Here is a 13,139-nt window from a genome sequence, read left to right as displayed (position 1 = left end):
CATTTTATCATGATCAAACATTTACTAATTGCTTCCCTTCAGATTTTAAACAAAAATTATTTGAAATACAGTTTAGAACAGAAAAACCAACAATCATCTCTTTAAATGTTTAGCATAATCATTTAATTAAGTGAAGCCACAGTCTTCGAATCCTTGCTTGTTTGGCTATTGCCACCACTGAGAACCACTGGAAATCAATAATCTACAAACTGAATTATCTGAAAGTAAGCTTTTATGTGAAGATACGATGGTACAATAGTCTTAAAATCATTATCAAAGCACTAAAAAAGCAAATTCTTGGAAGAAAATATTTTGACAAGTTACTGATCCTAAAACTAAAAGAAATTACTGGCACAAGGCACTGCTGACTCTTTCAAAATCATTACACATTGTTTGTTCATTATATAATTGTACATCTTTAAAGTCAAAATACAGTATGAGTGAAATATATGTTTAAATTCTCTTCATAGAATCTTCTAATCTTCATTAGAATCTTCACAGTATAAGTACATATTTGTTTTTATATAGATCATGGGATATTTCCCTTATATTTTAAAACTATTTTCAATTTTTATTCCATAAAAACTGGGTCACAGGTCAGAAAATACAGTGATGCAAAAATAAGAAAATTAAAGCCAACTTTCATTAACCAGAAATAGCAAATGTTGTCAAAACTTTTTACAAATATCTTCAAAATCATTTTGTTTACATAAATATGCAAATAGATGTTTTATTTTTGTTACAAAAAACATGATCTCAAACAATAAAGCATCATGGAAACTAGAAACCAGTTTGGTTTATCATCATAGTCCCCCATGGCTGGAGCTTAGTATTTGGCCCACTTCAGGGATTTTATATGTAAATACTGGGAAAATAAATGAATGTGATCTTATTTTTAAATAATGTATCATAAACATTTTCCTTTCTATGAAATATATGAAATAATTATTTTTATATGGTTCCTGGTTCATGGAAAATGCTCAGTAACTATCTGTTAACTAATCACAGTATTGTATTAATTCTGAGATTTACTTTTTTTCTCACTTTAACTTTTCAGGATGCTTTTACAATTGATGACTTCTTACAATTAAAACTGATAGTATGTTTTGCTACTGGTACAAAAAATAATGGTACATCCTAGAATTAACAGTATCCTAGATGCAATGAAATATACAACATGTAGCATCTAACTTAGATTTTCCTATCTTCAGAAATGTTTATTTCCAACTAGTTTGTTTTCCTTAGTTTTATCTAATTTTTTTTACCCTTACAGCTAAACCTTTAAGCATTTAATAAAAATCTATGACTATTTCTTTATAATAAATTCCTAAAGCTGGTACTTATAAGGCCACAAGATACATTCAAATTTAAAGCTTTTTAATACATATTGGCAAACTATCTTCCAATCATACCAATTTTTATTTCAACCAGTAGAGGACAGTATTCTTAAGTACATTTCCTATTACAATGCAAATCTAACCAACTAAAACATCAATAGAAAAGTACAAATATCACTTCACAGTTATTCACATTTTTCAAAATCAGTAAAGGTAAACATTTTTATATGTTTACTGTCATTTATAATTCTTTGTGAAGTACCTACCAATGAATGTTTTTAAAGTGATAATGTCATTTTACAAAGTAAGAAATGCAAGAGAAGTTGAAAGATTGTGGAGAAAATAAAAAATTCACTCTACTAATTTATTTTTTCCTAAATTAAAATAATACCCAAGTTATAGATGATTTTCCTAGATAAACTGGTCATTTTTAACCTACTTATTAAAGTAAACTATACCTCAGAAGCAGAAGGTTGTCTTGATATAATAATGGGTTCTTCATATATTTTTCTATAAGCTGACAAAGAGCCTAATATTCCTGGATTTACAAAATCAATTAATGTAAAAAATTCTTGGAGATCATTCTGAACTGGAGTACCTAAAGAGATAAAAGTGATCAGAAGGTCAAGTTTGTGTTTTACAGTATCAGTTGTTTAAAGAAATTTGTACTCTCTTCCCTAAGACGACTACATATAAGCAAAGTCTCAAATTAAGAAAGGGCAGCTAAACGAAGTTTTTGAAAATTAATAATCATATAAATTTTTAACTCCGGTTGTAACTGTGAACTGAAGTCTTATTTAGTACAGCATCTTGGCAAAGTACAGGCTCTAGAGTCTGACTGTGCTATGTGCTTAGTCACTCAGTTGTGTTCAACTCTTTGTGACCCCATGGACTATAGCCCACCAGGTTTCTCTGTCCATGGGGATTCTCCAGGCAAGAATACTGGAGCGGGTTGCCATGCCCTCCTCCAGGGAGAGTCTGACTATTTGGGTTCAAATCCCACCTGTATCACTTACTCTCTGAGTAACCCTGAAAAGTTACTTATACCAATTTTATTTGCTGTAAAATAGGAATAATAACGGTAGTACTAGGGTTGTGAGGATTAAATGAATTAATTCATGCACTAAGAACAGTGCCTGGAGCACAATAATGTTCCATAGCTGTTATCTGTTACTATTAGAACCATGTGACTCTGGACAAAGTTGCTTAAGTTCTTTGAAGTTAAACTGGGGATTGTTTTTTCAATAATTTCCCAGTGATATTACAAAGAAAAGTAAAGACAAAGGATGTGAAGTACCTAATGTTTAGTAAATACAATGAAAGGTACCTAATATTAATACATTACAAAGTAATCAGATAAAATGGGGATCTTCACTAATCCTGAAGAGTGACAGAGACTCTAATGGATTGATACACCCTGCACATACTACATGCTCAATAACTTTTGGCTAACTAATTTTCAAAGAGACACTAGCAGGTTTCAATAATTATAATAATGTCAAATGAATATAAAAATCAGCACAGTAAAACAGCATAATTTCAGATGAGTTTCAGACAAGAGACTACAAAAAGTTGTCCAGAGATATAAATAATGTAAGATGTACATTAAAATGCACTTATTTCAGTAACAGACAACACGAACTTTTACAATGTTAGAGAGTTTCACAATCACTTTCTTTGAAATTAAATGAGTAGACCGAGGTTGGACCAATGCTCACTAATTTTTTTAATACATCTAGTTAGTTTAAAAAATTTTTAGACACATCACAGTTAAGAAAATACATTTATACTGATATGCATTTTGTTAAGCCTTTAAAAGAATCCATGACAATGATTAATAAAAAAGTGGGGGAACAGGAAAAGCAAGAAGGGAACAAAAGGTACACGGTTCATTGTGATTTGCTTCCAGTCAGTCATCCAAATGATTAATCCAAGCTAATCCTGGTAGTTCTGTCCCCTTTGCCAACGACTGATGTTAAGAAAGAGTTTATCTCAGACTAGGTTCTCAGAAGTAGAGCCTGAGATACAGATTAGCTACACATGATTTATGGAGAAATGACTCAGGAGAAAGGGAATCAGAAAACGCAGGGGAAGAAACCAACAATGTAGCTTGAGTTAAATTACAGGGAGCCTTAGAGCAAAAACTGCACCATATAAAGTTGCTCCTGAAATTATCCTAAGGTGAAGGAGCTGGCATTTTCCACTTGCTGCTCTATATAATTCCATCATTGACCGAGCTGCAAGGGAGAGAAGAAGCTCTCATTCAACCAATGATAATTCTCCAGATAAGGCAGGAGAGTTCTTTAACCAACAGCCCCAGCAGCTAAGGGGTGGGTCCGACAGCTCAGAAAAAGGGAGCTAGGGAGGGCACCGACAGTGTCCGCCAACAGTATGCAATCCATCTTGTCCAGTGAGACATAAGAGGAAGTCAGGAGAAAAAGGCAGAGCCAGCCCCTGTTGTCCTTTAAACATCACCACATCCAGCTGTGATGTCTGGAACTGCTCTGGCCACTTGTTACAAGCATGGGGATGAAGTCAACACCAAACACGGCACAGCAAAGAACAAAAAGAACCAGAATCCTTGACAACACTGTTGAGCTGCTGGGTCACCCCTGGAACCTGTCTTCACTCTAGATTTGCAGTTGTGTGGGAGAATAAGCACATTTAATTCACATATCTGTTACTTGCAGCTGAAATCACCCTGATACACAAGGAAAAGAGGCAAAAGCAAAACTGGAAAAAAGAAAGGTGGGGGGGGTAGGGGAAGGATTTAGGGCAAAAAATAATAAGGAAGTAGAGTAAAGTGGGAAAAGAAAAGATGGATTTCCCTGGTGGTACAGTGGATAGGAATCCGCCCACCAATACAGAGGACACAGGTTTGATCCCTGGTCCCGGAAGATCCCACACACCAGGGAGCAATTAAGCCTGGGTACCACAACTACCACAGCTAGAGAAGCCCCCATAATGAGAAGCCTGAGGATGGAAGAGAAGAGTGACCCCTGCTCTCCACAACTAGAGAAAGCCCACTCACAGCCACAAAGACCCTGGGCAGCAAAAAAGTAATAAACTCTTTAAAAAAGAAAAGAAGGGGCTATAAGCTAGGCAATACACTAGGACAGTATCATTCAGAGAAGCTGTCACAAATGTCTAGAAATACTTCAGTTCCCAGCTCGCTGCTTTTAGTATTCCTTTCTAATTCTAGACTACGTGGAACATGTAGAAGAAGCTAAATAATATAACGTTAATAAAAGTTAAGCAGCAATGTCCAATGACAAGAAAAAGGAAACACTAAAGATTTTTCAAGTTTCTGTATTTACTAAAATTATTTTCAGAGCTATGGAAGTGAAATCAAGAGAACTTTCTCTTCCCCTACCTCTATCCCAGCAATAAAAGCTTTTTATTTCATTGTTTACTTTTAAGGAGACATAAATCTACCAAGTACAGGAACACTACCAATAACCTACAGCTATATCCGTATCTCTGATCTCCATAAAAAGGCGTTAAGAGCTCTTTATACATACTCCTCTGTATTTTTCCTTTAGGTCCAATAATTCCACTTTTAGCAGTCTACACAGAAAAAAGTAAGTGCTTGCAGATATTCATCACATTTCAAAATTATGCACTATAATAGAAAAATGTTTACATTAAGTGTATTTTGATGTGCATTATGTGTGGCAATGAATAAAGATGGATTTTGAATGTACTGGATTGGCCAAAAAGTTCATTCGGGGTTTTTCCATATGATCTTATGGGAAAACCCAAACTTTTTGGCCAACCCTATATATACAAAAAATAAAGAAATAGGCATGTATGTTGTGTGTGTGTATGGTGTGTGGGTGTGTGAATAATGAAACTGACAAAACGCTAACAGCTCATTATGAAACTGAGACTCAAGGATGACTTCCCTTCCTAGTTTCTAAGCATCCCATAATACAGCAGTACATATATGTATCTGTATACAGTCTGCGTATATTTTTAACTTTTACTCTTCAATAAGAATTTTGCTTCAAATCTCATATTTTTCTTTTTTATTCTATAAATAAAGGATATCTAATATCTAATGAAAGGCTATTTGACATAATGAGATGTTACGAATTGACCTGTGTGTGTCCCCTCAAAATTCATATCTTGAAGTCCTAATTCCCAATGTGGCTATATTTGAAAACAGGCCTTTTAAGGAGGTAAAGTTAAAGAAACTAATAAGGGTGAGGCCCTAATCCAATGTGACTTGTAGTCTTTCAAGAAAAAAGACAGACACAGGGATACACACACTCAGAGGACAGGCCATGAGAGGACCCAGCGAGCAGACGGTCATCTTCAAGGCGAGGAGAGAGGCCTCAGAAGAAATCAAGCCTGCTGACAGCCTGAGACTGGACTTCCAGGCTCCAGAACTGTAGGAAAACACACTTCTGTTGTCACTGAAGAAATTTACCACCCACTCTGTGGTATTTTGTTATGGCAGCCCTAGAAGTCTACTATACCTCTATTAAATTTTATTTTAATTTTAATATTGAAACTTTCCAGGAAATATTAACTGAATATTCTTCACAGCACTGGGCCAGATAAGAGCAGGAAACAACATCAAAATCCCTTTCACTGGATTCTTCAGACAGCTTCTGAGCAACTGTTATGTGTGCAGCACTGCACATACTCATAACCAAGTGTTAATTCCATAAGAAAACACAAATCCCTTGGGAGTAAGATACCCTGCCACTATTAAAAATAATTTATTCAGGCAATTCTGAGCAGATAAAAACCAACTATAAGCATTTCTAAACATGAGCGGTTACCTAGTGCTAGTTTTCACCTACATTCGCAGCTCAGGAGCAGCAGCGACCAGGACATGAAAGCAGAAACAGGGACCTCTCTGGTGGTCCAGTGGTTAAGAATCCACCTTGCAAGGCAGGGGACCGAGTTCATTCCCTGGTTGGGGAACTAAGACTCCACATGCCACGGAGCAACCAGAGAGCCTGCTTGCCACAACAACACAACAACAACAACAGGAAAAAAGGTCCCACATGATGCAACAAAGATCTGCAACTAAGACCCAATGCAGCCAAATAAATAAATATATTTTTCAAAAAGAAAGACAACAGAAACAAGGTAAAGAAGACAAAGCACAAATAAAGGGGGAAATGCTAATTCCTCAAAGGAAATGCCTTATTGGTCATCGTTGGCATAGTCCTTCTGAATGGAGTCCCAGAATCGTTTTCTCCTGAAAATATTAAATTTATTAATCTCCAAAATATATAAGCAGCTCATATAGCCCAGTATCAGAAAAACAAACAACCCAATCAAAAATTGGGCAGAAAACCTAAACAGATATTTCTCCAAGAAGGACATACAGATGGCTAATAAACTCATGAAAAGATGCTCAACATCACTATTAGAGAAATCAAATCAAAACTACAATGAGGTATCACCTCACACTGGTCAGAATTGTTGCTGTTCAATCACTCAGTCATGTCTGACTCTTGCAATCCCATGGACTGCAGCACAGCAGGCTTCCCTGTCCTTCACTACCCTCCAGAGTTTGCTCAAACTCATGTCTATTGAGTCAGTGAGCCCATCCAACCATCTTATCCTCTGTCACCCTCTTCTCCTCGAGGCTGCTCTCAGTCTTGCCCAGCATCAGGGTCTTTTCCAGTGAGTTGGCCCTTCACATCAGGTGGCCCAATGTATTGGAGTTTCAGCTTCAGCATCAGTTCCTCCAGTGAATATCCAGGGTTGATTTCCTTTAGGATTGGCTGGTTTGATCTCCTTGGTGTCCAAGGGACTCTCAAAAGCCTTCTCCAGCATCACAGATCAAAAGCATCAATTCTTTGGTGCTCAGCCTTCTTTATGGTCCAACTTTCTTTGACTATACGGACCTTTGTCAGCAAAGTGATGTCTCTGCTTTATAATACACTGTCTAGGTTTTAATACAATGGTCAGAATGGGCATCATCAAAAATTCTACAAACAAAAAAGCTGAAGAGGATGTGGAGAAAAGGGAACCCTCCTGCGCTGTTGGTGGGAATGTAAACTGATATAATAATTATGGGGAACAATATGAAGATTCCTAAAAAAAAAAAAAGAAACTAGGAGTAAATCTACCATATGACCCAACAATCCCACTGCTGGGAATATACCCTGAGAAAACCACAATTCTAAAAGACACATGTACCCCAATGTTCACTGCAGCACTATTTACAATAGTTAGGACATGGAAGCAACCTAGATGCCCATTGACAGATGAATGAATAAAAATGTGGTACACAGATACAATGGAATATTACTCAGCCATAAAAAGGAACACATTTGAGTCAGTTCTAGTGAGGTGAATGGATGTAGAGCCTGTTATAGAGAGTGAAATAAGTCAGAAAGAGAAAAACAAATATTGTATATTAATGCATATATATGAAATCTAGAAAAGTGGTATTGATGAACCTATTTCCAGGGAAAGAATAGAAACAGATACAGAGAATGGACGTGTGGTCACAGTGGGGTAAGGAGACAGCAGGACGAGTGGAGCAAGTAGCATGGATATATATACACTACTGCTAAGTCACATCAACCATGCCCGACTCTGTGCCAGCCCATAGATGGCAGCCCACAAGGCTCCCCCATTCCTGGGATTCTCCAGGCAAGAACACTGGAGTGGGTTGCCATTTCCTTCTCCAATGCATGAAAGTGAAAAGTGAAAGTGAAGGTGCTCAGTCGTGTCTGACTCTTTGCGACCCCATGGACTGCAGCACACCAGACCTCCCTGACCATCACCAACTCCCAGAGTTCACTCAAACTCATGTCCATCGAGTCAGTGATGCCATCCAACCATCTTATCCTCTGTTGTCCCCTTCTCCTCCTGCCCTCAATCTTTCCCGGCATCAGGGTCTTTTCAAATGAGTCAGTTCTTCATATCAGGTGGCCAAAGTATTGGAGTTTCAGCTTCAACATCAGTCCTTCCAATGAACATTCAGGACTGATCTCCTTTAGAATGGTTGGATCTCCTCGCAGTCCAAGGGACTCTCAAGAGTCTTCTCCAACACCACAGTTTAAAAGCATCAATTCTTCAGCACTCAGCTTTCTTCACAGTCCAACTCTCACATCCATACATGACCACAGGAAAAACCATAGCCTTGACTAGACGGACCTTGCTGGCAAAGTAACGTCTCTGCTTTTGAATATGCTATCTAGGTTGGTCATAACTTTTCTTCCAAGGAATAAGCATCTTTTAATTTCATGGCTGCAATCACCATCTGCAGTGATTTTGGAGCCCCCAAAAATAAAGTCTGACACTGTTTCCCCATCTATTTCCCATGAAGTGATGGGACCGGATGCTATGATCTTAGTTTTCTGAGTGTTGAGCTTTAAGCCAACTTTTTCACTTTCCTCTTTCACTTTCATCAAGAGGCTTCTGAGTTCCTCTTCACTTTCTGCCATAAGGGTGGTATCATCTGCATATCTGAGGTTGTTGATGTTTCTCCCACCTTTCTTGATTCCAGCTTGTAACTCATCCAGCCTGGCATTTCTCATGATGTGCTCAGCATATAGGTTAAACAAACAGGGTGATAGCAGACAGCCCTGTGGTACTCCTTTCTCGATCCTGACCCAATCAGTTTTTCCAAACAGGTTTCTAACTGTTGCTTCTTGACCCACATACAGCTTTCTCAGGAGAGAGGTAAGATGGTCTGGTATTCCCGTCTCTTTAAGAGTTTTCCAGTTTGTTGTGATCCACACAATCAAAGGCTTTAGTGTAGTGGATGAAACAGAGGTAGATGTCTTCTGGAATTCCCTAGTTTTCTCTATGATCCAGCGAATGTTGGCAATTTGATCTCTGGTTCCTCTTCCTTTTCTAAACCCAGCTTGGACATTTGGAATTTCTTGGTTCTCATAATGCTGAAACCTAGCATGCAAGATTTTAAGCATGATCTTACTAGCATGGGAGTCACTGAATCAAACTGTCCGACTCACAAAGAGTTGGACGAGACTGGGTGACTAAACAACAACAACAAAATAAAATCTAATTTGTAATGCTAGTTAAGTTGGTATTTTCTTATAATTGAGAATACTAGTAAAACTGTTCACTTTTGCTAAAGGACATTATCTGATTGTCAAATAGAAGAGAATCCATTTTTTTGCGCTGGGTCTGGGTCTGGTTGCCACGTGTGGGCTTTCTCTAGCTGTGGTAAATGGGCCACTCCTTCATCATGCTGTGCAAGCTTCTCACTGAGGGAGCTTCTCTCGTTGCGGAGCACAGGCTCTAGCCAGGCTTCAGTAGCTGTGGCTCTTGGGCTCTACAGCCTGGGCTCAGTAGGTGTGGTGCTCGGGCTTAGTTGCTGCACAGCATGTGGAATCTTCCCAGACCACAGACCAAACCTGTGTCCCCTGCATTGGCAGGTGAATTCTTATCCACTGCGCCACCAGGGAAGTCCTCTTTTTTTTTATTCTTCTATTATTATTACCCAAAAGTAATCTGAATTTCTCACTCTTTATTTTTGTTTCCCCCCTTGAATGCCAATCTTTTTAACACTATAGCTATTACTACTATTTAGATAAGCAATATTGATGCCACATTGAGCAGTAAAAAGAAATAATCTCTGCTTTGCTCTTTTCTCCATTGCTTTTCTGGCCCCAAGGATTTCAAAAATCAAAGGCTAGTCAAGAAGTATAAAGAATCCACTTTGACTAAATATGAGGAATGTAAAGGTCATTTAACAGTTCCCCAAATCATTTCTAAAAAGCATATATAGTCTCAAAAATCACATTTGGTAATGGTAATACAATCCTTCTACACAAATTGGAAGTCAAATAGCCATAAATTATTTAAAAGTGGGCACCCTCTATAGCCCAACTCAGTTCAGAGCACAGCAGGAGGGCGGTTTCTCTGTTGCTCCACAGCACACTTCTACCCTGAAGATGTATATTGGAGGAATAAGCTGTTGGTCACACCCCTTCTCCCTCATTTTAACATCACAGGGGAGCTCTGACATGCATAAAGGACACATGGAGGACACAAAGACGTGGGATATAATCCAATAAAAATAACCATGCCCTGCCCATCCTTTCTAAAAGGATAAAAGATGATCAGCAAAAAGAGTCTTGAGCAGAAAACAGAAGGGATGTAAACATTAGTAAAGACAACTTTTTTCTCCTGCTATCAAAATGGTAAGTTCAAAGCACCACACAAGACCAAAATGAGGTATGGGAAAATAATTCCTTTGAGTTATTCAGGCCTAATTTTAGTCTAGGCCTTAAGCTAAAAAGGATAAGGCAGAAAAGTATTCTTACATTTATGTACAGTCTATCCCACTTTTCCAGACAACCTGGGCTAGAAGCTTTGGCCAGCAAAAAACCATATGCATACAGCACAAACATGGAAAAATAAAGGATATTTGTATTAAACACTTATCATGTAAGGGCAGTCTTCCAAGAACTTCACATGAATTAACTCATTTGACCCTCAAAACATAAAGAATCTATTTCACACATTAAGAAAATTGAGGTACGGAGAAGTATAACTTGCCCAAAGTTGCACAGCTATCAGACTTGGAAACCAAGCTCAAGCAGTCTAGCCCCATCTTCTACTTTCTTTACCATGATACCATCGTGTTTATTCCTCAAAGAATCCAAAATCTGGGAAACATTACACAGGAATTTGATAATTCAGAATCCTACAGAGACTCAACTAACCCAGGTTGATTAGTATGAATTCCACTCAATATCATCAATTCTTTGGATGTCAAATATCATACTACAAGTTCTGCATATTCATTAGGCAAAATACCATCATATCTCACCCAAAGTAAATACAGACCAGTTAAAATTATCCTTTTCTCACAGGAGAGGCTAATGAGGGCTGTAGTTGTCTTAATGGTACTGTTCTTCAAACGATGCCCTTCATCACAAATTAGAAGATCAAATTTTACACTCTTAATTTGATCCAGGGAACGAAGTAACATTTCATAACTGATGATAAGAACAGAATAAAATGGAGATTTGGTGAATTCTTCTATTTTGTGGTCCTTAAAAAAAAAAAAAAGGGTAACCTTTAACAAATCATGGGCAAAAACTATGTGAAATTAAATAAAACCAGCATACTCCTGAAAACCATTATCTAGGTATTAGAATATATTAACTCATAACGAAATTGTAAGGCAAGATTCCATCTATCAGAAAAAAGAGAACTACATACACTTGAAAAACTGCTAGATAGACAGTGAAAGCTGCAGCACTGATTTGAAAAGCCAGAGATTTAGCAAATGACCAAATCTAAATGTTCAAAAGTCTCTTACCTGATCAACAGTAAATATCTTGATCCTTTCGATTCCTAGCCATTTTTGGAATTCTTTCCTCCAATTATTCACCAAGCTTCCGGGTGTGACAATAAGTGTCTTCTTTACTACTGGCCTGCCTCCATAGGGTCCCTGACACTGTAGGGTCCAGATAAGCGAAATACATTGCAGTGTTTTCCCTAAACCCATTTCATCGGCAAGAATAGCTCCGCATCTGCCATTCACCCTGTTAGAAATAATTATATTTCCTTCAACTACAAAAGGAAAATATTTTATGCCCCTAACATCATCACCTATTAGTCAAAAACCGGAAGCTGATATTTTGTAATTAGGATGAATTCTAGCCTCCACTAAACATATTTTCTAGCTCTTTATTCAGCTGATTTATGACATTTTGCATCTGTGCCAATTATATTCATTATATATTTACTGTCAACTAAATTACTAAAACAAATTGAAATTATAGTTGAATCTAAATCTGTTACTATAATGATTCCATATTTAGAAACTAGAAATAAATGCCAATTTCATATCTACAGTTAAATAATTTAACTCTAACTGTGCTTCTCATCACTAACAGCTGAGCAGTTTTTATCAGTTTCAGTATTAGATATCAAAACACTTTAAAATGTAATGAAACATAAACCAGAAAGACCTAGTGATTTGTATTTATGATTTTCTTACAATAAATGAAGTCCTCAACCAAAATAGCTCCTTGACCTGTAAGAAAAATTAAACACTATTTGATCTAATACACGTAATACACAAAATTTGGTAAAAAACCTACATGCCTACTTGGTTCATATAATTTAAAATTAAACATTATAAGGAATACTATCAGTAACTGGCATTTATACCACTTCATAGTTTTAAAAGCTCTTTGACAGGTATTAGATAAACACTTTAAAAGTTACAAAATCCAAAGGAATCAAGGAAATATAAGTATAGTTTGTTAATCCATTCTGTTTCTTGCAAGTAGAAATAACAACCAAAACCAGTTTTACTTGTTTTCCACTTCAAAATGTAGAGAAAAAATTATAAACATGAATTATAGCCACTATTATTATTTCAGATTATTAGAGCCCTTATTATTACTTTAGATTATTTTAGATTTTGCCATTGCAAGATGCCAGCTAAAAGAGATATAGTGAGTGGCAGAGAGAAAACTTATCCAGCACCCAAGTATAGTGAAGAGAGTAGGAAGGCTTCCCTTGAAGAAGATGAACCTTGAGCAGAGTTTTAAAGGAAAACAGGAATTCACTACCTTAATCAGTATTAATACATCAGCACAGCTGGGGCTTGAACTGAATTCCAAGCAAAGAAATACAAGGTTAGGAAGCTGGCAAGATTGGTAGAAGACAGAAGATAAGGATACTTGCCCTTGAAAGCTCAGGCTGTATCTTGTAAGTCAGTGTCTCCCCAACAACAGTCTTCCATGAAAGACTACACTGCTTTGCCATATACGTGATATTATATGTGTTACTATTCATTATTTTTCTCTAAATCAACTCACTTTTTAACTTAGATTT

General features: G+C 37.0%; 1 protein-coding gene across 4 annotated transcripts in view; it reads right to left on the bottom strand.

The window, feature by feature from the left end:
- The window catches only part of RAD54B (RAD54 homolog B), a 111,614-nt gene that overhangs the window by 23,299 nt on the left and 75,176 nt on the right, over positions 1 to 13,139 (bottom strand). For all 4 annotated transcript variants that reach the window (XM_069600625.1, XM_069600628.1, XM_069600626.1 and 1 more), the window contains 3 exons: positions 11,611 to 11,836; positions 11,133 to 11,340; positions 1,796 to 1,935 (listed from right to left, as the gene is read on the bottom strand). In XM_069600625.1, the coding sequence (XP_069456726.1) occupies positions 1,796 to 1,935; positions 11,133 to 11,340; positions 11,611 to 11,836 (574 nt within the window). The remainder of the gene's footprint in view (positions 1 to 1,795; positions 1,936 to 11,132; positions 11,341 to 11,610; positions 11,837 to 13,139) is intronic.

The sequence above is a fragment of the Ovis canadensis genome, chromosome 9 (genome assembly GCF_042477335.2).
Source record: "Ovis canadensis isolate MfBH-ARS-UI-01 breed Bighorn chromosome 9, ARS-UI_OviCan_v2, whole genome shotgun sequence".
Lineage (NCBI taxonomy): Eukaryota > Metazoa > Chordata > Mammalia > Artiodactyla > Bovidae > Ovis > Ovis canadensis.
The sequence above is the reverse complement of the archived record's forward strand: the minus strand, read 5'-3'. Positions and strand labels throughout refer to the sequence as shown.